The 8,690-nt window shown below is 42.9% G+C and overlaps 2 protein-coding genes across 2 annotated transcripts in view; one reads left to right on the top strand and one right to left on the bottom strand.

The window, feature by feature from the left end:
• FAXDC2 (fatty acid hydroxylase domain containing 2) overlaps positions 1-8,690 on the bottom strand; it is a 26,494-nt gene that overhangs the window by 8,743 nt on the left and 9,061 nt on the right. Inside the window, exons 2-4 of the mRNA XM_012653193.1 lie at positions 4,680-4,727; positions 2,617-2,708; positions 2,384-2,487 (exon numbers count right to left, since the gene is read on the bottom strand). Coding sequence (XP_012508647.1) covers positions 2,384-2,487; positions 2,617-2,708; positions 4,680-4,727 — 244 coding nt within the window. The remainder of the gene's footprint in view (positions 1-2,383; positions 2,488-2,616; positions 2,709-4,679; positions 4,728-8,690) is intronic.
• Positions 4,702-8,690, top strand: part of CNOT8 (CCR4-NOT transcription complex, subunit 8) — a 30,985-nt gene continuing 26,996 nt past the window's right edge. Inside the window, exon 1 of the mRNA XM_012653196.1 lies at positions 4,702-4,746. The gene's annotated coding sequence lies outside the window, so the exon portion shown is untranslated. The remainder of the gene's footprint in view (positions 4,747-8,690) is intronic.

Raw genomic sequence — 8,690 nt, 5'->3', positions numbered from 1 at the left:
CAGATATTTTTTGATTGACCACTCAGTGCTAGACACTGTGTTAGGTGGTGAGTGCTGGTCAAAGAGTGGGGAACAAGGCCCAGCCCCTGCCCCGGAGGAGCTCACGGTGTACAGCAAATACACCATCTGACCAGCCGTCCCTCAGGTCTGCAGCCTGTGAGCAGATGCAAGTCCACAGCTTTGATAGCAGCTAAAAAGAGCAACTCCAAATCCTGCTTCCCAGGAAAAACAAATGCATCTACTAGTTACATTCACCTCCCATTGGTCTCACTGTGTGTTTCCCCGACCCTCAGCAGCTTTTGCTCTTTAGGACTGAGAAAATTGGGACAGAGGTCACCGGGCCTGCTGAGAATGTTTTGTCAGGCTCTGTAAAAATAGGGTCTTGGGTGAAAACTACACGTGGTCTCATCGGAAGAAGAGGGCGTCAGGAAAAAGAAGGACCTGGGTATTGAACCTCTCTGGGCTCTGTGGCTCCAGCGTGCTGGGGACAGGAGCTCAGCTTTGAGGTCAGACTTTTTGTGATATTCCTGGCTGCCTGGCCCCAAGGGTGCAAACCAGAGTGTGGTGCCCAGCTCCCCCGGAGAACTTTCTGGATGGCTTTATTATCCAGAGCATATGATGCCTTGGCTCCAGCAGTTGGAGACAGAGAATGTGCAGAGCTGGGAGTGGGGTTCACACCAGCAGAAGGGAGCATGTGGGTGAGCTCAGACATAGGAAGTTTGGCCCCATCCTTCTTAAAGCCAGCCTCCCTGCGGGGCACAGCAGCTGGAATCACTGGGCCCCTTGAGGTCTGACCCAGGCCTGAAATGTGACAGCATGAGAAGAAAGGGGAAGAAAGGAGTGACTTCTCACCTCAGCCTCCCAAAGTGCTGGGATTACAGGTGTGAGTCACCACACTTGGCCTGATTTTTATTTTTAAAATGAGCACATATTTCCATTTGTACTTGGAAATAAACTATTTTTTTATTTTGGCAAAAAAAATGTTAGGTTGGTAGTTACCCAGTGAGCCAACCAACAAGATGTCTGCCTAGTTGGAACTCCAAAGGCTCCACAAGGAATACAGAAAGAAAACCACAACGTAACATGATCTTGAACTTTCTTCCAGCTCTAACATTTAAAATTGCAAATATTTTATCTTTCTGGTATTTGCTTATCACCAAATAATAGGTAGCTTTCACATCATTGTAACAGAAGTATATAAAATGTTTTCCTACCACTTTCCCCATATACATAAATAATCTACATTGTTTGATGCCTGTTTAAGATTCCATTGAATCTGTTATATTTAATATTCAGCCCATTTTCAGAGCTCTCCATCTAGCTGAAAACAATCCTCACGCGGTTTTTTTTTTTTTTTTTTTTTGAGACAGGGTCTTGCTCTGTTGCCCAGGTTAGGAGCAGTGGCGTCATCATAGCTCACTGCAACCTCAAACTCCTGGGATCAAGAGATCCTCCTGCCTCAGCCTCCTGAGTAGCTGGGACTACAGGTACACACCACCATGCCCAGCTAATTTTTCTGTTTTTTGTAGAGACAAGGTCTTGCTATATTGCTCAGGTTGGTCTCAAATTCCTGGGCTCAAGTGATCTTCCCACCTCAGCCTCCCAAAGTGCTAGGATTACAGATGTGAGGCATCATTCCTGGCCTCTCAGGCACATTTTATATGTACTTTTGTTTTGTGACAACTGACACTTTTTATCTCCTCTTCTAGACTGTGATACAGTTTTTTTAATGGCTAGGCAAACATTTCATCTTAAATATTTCTATATCCTCCATATAGGTTTGGCACATAGTAACATTACATACATTTATATAACATATTAATACATTTATATTTATTATATATGACATGTAATAATATATAAAATATTAAACAAACTATAAATAATTGAGTAAATAAATGTATGATTGAGGACATTCATTATTATAGATAGTGCTGATATAAATGTCTATGTTTAAATGGCATTTTCCTTCCATTTTATTTTCTTAGGCTTGTTTGGAGCCATTCATGCTGTCAGTAAATACTGTGTGGTCACTTGCTGTCAAGCACTGATCGTACCATGTACAGAGGACACAGTCTCAGACAAGATAGAGCAGCTCTCTGCAGTTGTGAAATTACATGTAGAAACAGGATTATTGCTCTAATCATGCATTCATTTTCACATAAAACATTTTGCACGTGGCAGTGTTCTCAACTTCTCAGCTTCTTTTCCTAGACATCCTGTTTCCAGGCTACCTGAGAGTTTAGTACTCTTTGGGGTTACCACCTTTTTGAACTTCAAGTCCTCATCCCTTGGAATAATAAACTGAGAAGTCTCAAAGTAGAGAACAAAACAGTAGAAAAGGAATTGAGTACCCTAAGTACTAGTGGTTTGGGAGCCTTACCAATAATGTAGAGGATCCACTCCTTCCCTTCGTATGTAGACAGCAGCCTTTCCCACTGGGCTTGCCAAAAGTAGCCAGAAGCACCCCAAAATCTCTGAAGATGCCTTTGAAGAAAAACCGAAGAGGTTTCTGGGTGAAGACTAGTGGGCAGACAGCTCCTTACTCCTCTCTCTGCCCAGGCACCACCACGCTGCCCCTAGGTCCTGGATCAAAGCTGGGAGGAGCGGACTTACCATGTGACTGAGTTCCAGAAGGCCACAAACAAGAGAAGGCCAGAGCCCAGGATGAAAGCCGTCCTCCTCATGGAGCCCCAGATATGTCCCTCCTGGAGGAGGACAAGACAGTGTCAGATCCCAGCCAGCCTCCTGCCTTCATGCCCAGCTCACAGCTGGGGCACAGCAGGAATGCTAGGGGACCAGGTTCTCAACCAGCCAGGAAGTGACATCTGCTGACCTTTTCTCAGCTTCTGTGGGAGGCTCCTCCTAATCAAGAGCTCATTGGTGTGTTTATGGAGATAATTTAGACATCAAGGTTGAGGGAGGGAAGGGAATTACCCTGACTCTAAAGAGACTAGTAGGCAGTTCTGTCACTCAAAGAACAGGCAAGGCCTCAATAGCTGTGGGCTTTCATCACCAGTCCTCTTGGCAAATGGCGATACCCATTATCTGTACATTGGAATCATCTGGGAGCTTTTAAAAAGTCCCGATGCCCAGCGTCCTCTCCAACCCATTCCATGAGTCTGTAGGAGTGGGACCTGGGGCCCCCAGGGCATGCCAGTGGGCAGGCAGGGTTGAGAGAGCCATCATAGAAGGAGCTGCAGAAACTGTGATGAGGAAATCTTTTCCCAGTCATGGGGACTTCACTGTGTTCATGTGCCAGGCCTATGTTCCCAATCCCGCCCTCTTGCCCTTAAAGAAAAGAGTGAATTGAATACATGTTCTGACTTTTAATAATTCCTCTGCCCTCCAGCAAGAGTCACCCAGGCTGCCAGCTAAAGGCTGGCCATCCTAAGAGTAAAGAAGACACCAGTGCCAATCACTGGGAGGTCCTTATATGTTCCCCTCTAAAAGGTTCTCTAAACCACAGGTCATTGCAAGCTCCATGGCTTGCGCTGGGTCCCCGCTTCAGAGGGAAAACACCAGCCAGGAGTATCACCAGTTTCCATTGTACTATGGACAGGAATGACACATACCACACTCAGTTCTGTGTCTCTAGGCCCAGATGGGGTCTGCTCATATTCTTTTGTAGGAAGGAACTGGAGGTGGTGGTCCCTGTGGCATGTGCCTGGGGCTCATCGGCAGTTAGCGAATGGCGGAGTGGCTGTGCAGAGGGAGGGGCCAGCAGGGGTGCAGGGTGGGAGACGATCTAACAGGACACTACATACTAATCCAGATTTTCAAGATCTGGAGGAACAGATTGTTTTGATTAACTCATTCTGCACAATTTGAATCTGCACTGAATCATTTCTTAGCATTTTCATCAAAAGACCAAGAAGTCCTTTAGTCATTTTTCATGGCCAGGGAATGCTTTGAAGGGCTAGCGCTCATCGAGGTCCTGAGCTCTGGAAATGATCTCTCTCTCTCTCTTTCTGGCTGGATTGGCCAGACCAATCTGGACAACTTGTTCTTTTACATGGGCCATTCAAATGTCCCCTGAGTTTGCTAGACAGTTTACCTTGGGCTTTTCCAATTATTCGTTTTTTTAGGATTCTGAGAGTTTTTTCAGGAACTTTTCTAGACTCAGAGGGAATTTTTCATCTTCTGAGTTAGATCAAGCCAAATTAAGTCAAATTAAAACCTCAGTTTCACTTACAAGATTGCATGTTTTTTTAGGGATAGTGAGTTTTTAATCTCTCCAGTAGCCCAGATGAAGAGAATATAAACAGAGCAAAGGTCCCTGTGAAGCACGGGAACCCAGTGCAGAAGTTGGCTGGAGTCAACAGCCTTCCTGGCTCCACCCCCCAGGGGGCCTGTGTTGTCCCCAGAGCAGTTATATAAAGGGGTGGTTCTAAAGGCCTCAAGCATGGGGCATGCGAAGGGCTACAGGCGGGACTGGCCAAGACACAACGACAGTTAAAAACAGGGCTTTTCAACTAACTACCCACAGCCACACACACTGACATGCAGGCAAAGGGGCTGCGGTTCCAATCAGCTCAGTTACTGAAATGAGGACATCACCATGTGTCAGCCAGCCCTGAACCTTGGGGGAGAGTCAGATACACTGCAAGTGAACGCAGATAAGGGAGGAGCCACTGGCTGTATTCTCACCAGTCTGGCAGCAAGGTGCTGGCATTTACCTGCTTTGACTTGTCATCATGTAGCATACTTTTAGCTTCTGCCTTCATCTGGAATGAAAAAGCACAGGTGAGTGAGCTTGGGTATTGTTTTTACATGCAACTAAGGAAGTAGGGAATGGACAAAGTCAAGGTCAATGGCTGGCAGTGATTTTTTTTTTTAATAAACCAATAGATGTGTTGTTGTTCTTGGAACCAGATAAACTGATCCTAAAATTTATATGGAGAAATAAATAAGCAAGAATAGCTAGAAAAATGCCAGAAAGAAGGAAGAATGGTAGAGGGGAGGGGATGAGAAATACTGGGCCTACCAACTGTAAGAACATGTTATATAATGCTTTTGAAAAAACTTACTTATTCTCTCTTCATTTCTCCCTGTTATTAAAGAGCTGTTGCAGTTAGAGAAAAGAATGAACTGATTTACCCAGGACTTAAAGAGCAGTTCTAACAAGTTGCTTGATTTAAAAGTAAGGACCAAAACTTTTTTTTTTTTTTTTTTGAGACAGAGTCTCACTCTCTTGCATGGGCTAGAGTGCCGTGGAGTCAGCGTAGCTCACAGCAACCTCAAACTCATGGACTCAAGCGATCCTCCTGCCTCAGCCTCCCAGGTAGCTGTGATTATAGGTGGGCACCACCACACCCGGCTAATTTTTTCTATTTTTAGTAGAGACGGGATCATGCTCTTGCTCAGGCTGGTCTCGAACTCCTGACCTCAAGCAATCCTCCCTCCTTGGCCTCCCAGAGTGCTAGGATTACAGATATAAGCCAGTGCACCCAGCCACGGACCAAGACTTTTTGGAAAGAAATCAACAGTTCTATGGAAAAGTAAATGGATGTGAATGTCATGCATGAACCTCTTTTTCAAAATGCAGCCTAATAAGAATTGGCTAGGAGAATCATTAGAAATATTTGAGAACTTCATTTTAAAGTATGAAAGGATAAACTTTCTGGAGTCTTAATAAAACTGATAATTAATAAGTGGAGAAATTAAATTTTGCTCATTTTTATTTTCTGATATGACATTGCAGAATTTTTCTAGTTATATAGAAAATTATCAAATGAAAAATTTTTTAAAAATTTAAGGAATTCAAACAGTAGTCATTAGACTACTGGATAAAAATTCCAATGTTGGCTGGGCGCGGTGGCTCACACCTGTAATCCTAGCACTCTGGGAAGCCGAGCTGGGAGGATTGCTTGAGCTCAGGAGTTGGAGACCAGCCTGAGCAAGAGTGAGACCCTGTCTCTACCATAAATAGAAAGAAATTAGCCAAATGACTAAAAATAGTAAAAATTAGCTGGGCATGGTGGTGCGTGCCTGTAGTCCCAGCTACTTGGGAGGCTGAGGCAGGAGGATTGCTTGAGCTCAGGAATTTGAGGTTGCTGTGAGCTATGATGATGCCACTGCACTGGGAAACAAAGCAAGACTCTATCTCTTAAAACGAACACACAAACAAAAATGATGGCATCTCTACTTAGCAAAAACAAACAAAAAACACAAAAAAGTGGCATTGTCCATTATATACAATGAATGTGTTGTTTTTGTCCATGTAAACATATTAAGTATGCTTTTCTCTGCTTCTATTTTTTTATTTTTTATTTTTTCTTTCATGGACACTTCTAATACCATGTATCGGCTTTTCCTTTTATGTGCCACAAGTCAACGCATACAGAGGTAAACTACTTTGAATTTTAAAAAGACCAAAAAAGTCTTTATTCTAAGTAGTTTACATAATACTTTTGGTACTAGAGTTTTGATCTAACCTTTGAGGAAGATTATTTCATTTGCAATAGGTTAATGCTAGTTTGCCAAAAACATCTATAAAATATGTCCCCTATACTTTTACACATACTATATAGAGCCACAAAATCTGGCGAGGTAAAAATTTTCTGGAATCTCTTAATGTATTTGGAAAGCGCAGCAAAGTAACAGAAAGCAGTGTAGACAAGCTGGAAGTGGTAGCACGTGCCTGTGGCCCCAGCTACTCAGGAGGCTGAGGCAGGAGGATGGGTTAAGCCTAGGAGTTAGAGGCTGCAATGAGCTATGATCAGGCCACTGCACTCTAGGCTGGATAACAGAGTGAGACCCTGTCTCTAAAAAAAAAAAAAAAAAAAAAAAAAAATTGAAGCATTGTAGATGAATAAGCATTGTGGTGTGGTGTTTCCAGTGCAACGTAGCTATATGTACCCTCAAGGAGTAATTCAGAGGCAAGAGAAGTAAACAGCAGAACCAGTTCCTTACATTGCACTTCACCATGGAGGTGAGCATGTCTCTGTAATTGTTCATCTGTTCTGTCGAAACATTTGTGCCAACATCTCCTGTCTGACCCTGTGATGGCTCCATATTGGGATCAAGGCCAGTGTCGTGACCTGCCATTTATTTTTTTTTCTTTTTTAAACAATTTTGTTTCATTAAAACAAATTAAGTGCATACATAGTCTTTAAAAAAGCATTTCAAAATCCACTACCTGCCATTTCTTGAAGTGGTATATCCTCTTGTTTTGTGGTATTGTTAGAGTTGCTGTGCTACTCAGTGTGTCCTCTATTTGCATTTGAACATCCGGTGTTTCAAACTGGTGTTCAGATTTGCCCATCAAAGCAGAAATCTTTTGTCCAGGTTCATACTCTTCCATGTAGCATGCATAGACCTGACTGCACCTGCATGGACTTGACCTTGCTCACTGTTACTACGGTTTGCTCTTGGGCTGCCACAGCATTGAGCCTGGCCCCTATTCTTAAGAAATACATTGCTTGGTTTTTCTGACATTTTGCATCTTCAGCATGTATTCTTGCAACTTCTGTATGCCCCTGTGAATGGCCTTTTTAAGCCTCAATTCTTTATCAAATATCTTAGCGTTCCTATTAAGTCTTTTTGTAACAAACTTCCAAGTATTTCTCCATATTTGAAGCAGTGCCATGACTTTTCTGGGGAGGTGACAGCCTGGGACAGTGGCTGGGTTTGGTGGGAGGGTGCTCAGGACTGCACTTGCTCTGAGTTGCTGCTAACTTGACTTCGTTGAGTATCCCATTGCTTGTTTTATTATAAGCATATGAAAGGATGCTCAATATCACTACCATTAGGGAAATGCAAATCAAAACCACAACGAGACATCAACTCATACCCAATAAGATGGCTACTATCAAAAAAACAGAAAATAACAAGTTTTGGGGATGATGTGGAGAAATCAGAACCCTTGTGCACTGTTGGTGGCAATGTAAAATGGTGTAGCCACTGTGGAAAACAGTATGGCAGTTCCTCAAAAAGTTAAAAATAGAATTACCATATGATTCAGCAATTCTATTTCTGGGTATATATATCCAGAATAATTGAAAACAGAATCTTAAAAAAAATATTTGCACATTCATATTCATAGTAGCACTACTCATAACAGTCAAGAACTGGAAGCAACCCAAGCACCCATTGACGGATGAATGGATAAACAAATTGTGGCGGATCCGTACAATGCAATATTATTCAGCCTTAAAAAGGATGGAAATCCTGCCAAATGCCACAAAATGGATAAACCTTGAGGACATTATGCTAGGTAAAATAAGTCAGTTATAAAAAGACAAAAACTACATATTACCACTTATCTGAGGTATCTAAGGTTGTCAAATCCATAGGAAGAGAAAGTAGTATGGTAGTTGCCAGGCTCTGGGTAGGGGGAGGGGGAAATGGAGAGTTGTTTAATGGGTATCGAGTTTTAGTTGTGCAAGGTGAAAAAGTTCTGGAGAGCAACAGATGTGAACATACTTACCACTACTGAACCATGCACTTAAGAATGGTTAAGATGGTAAATTTTATGTTATATATATCTCTGTGTGCGTGTGTATGTATGTATAATTTTTTTTTTGAGACAGGGTCTTACTCTGTTGCTGGGGCTAGAGTGTAGTGGTGTCATCATAGCTCACTGCATCCTCAAACTCCTGGGCTCAAGCAGTCCCCTGCCTCAGCCTCCCTAGTAGCTGGGACCACAGGTGCGCACCACCGTGTGCAGCCAATTTTTTTTTTTTTTT

This window comes from Propithecus coquereli, unplaced genomic scaffold (genome assembly GCF_000956105.1).
Source record: "Propithecus coquereli isolate 6110/MARCELLA unplaced genomic scaffold, Pcoq_1.0 Scaffold419, whole genome shotgun sequence".
In the NCBI taxonomy this organism is placed as follows: Eukaryota; Metazoa; Chordata; class Mammalia; order Primates; family Indriidae; genus Propithecus; species Propithecus coquereli.
The sequence above is the reverse complement of the archived record's forward strand: the minus strand, read 5'-3'. Positions and strand labels throughout refer to the sequence as shown.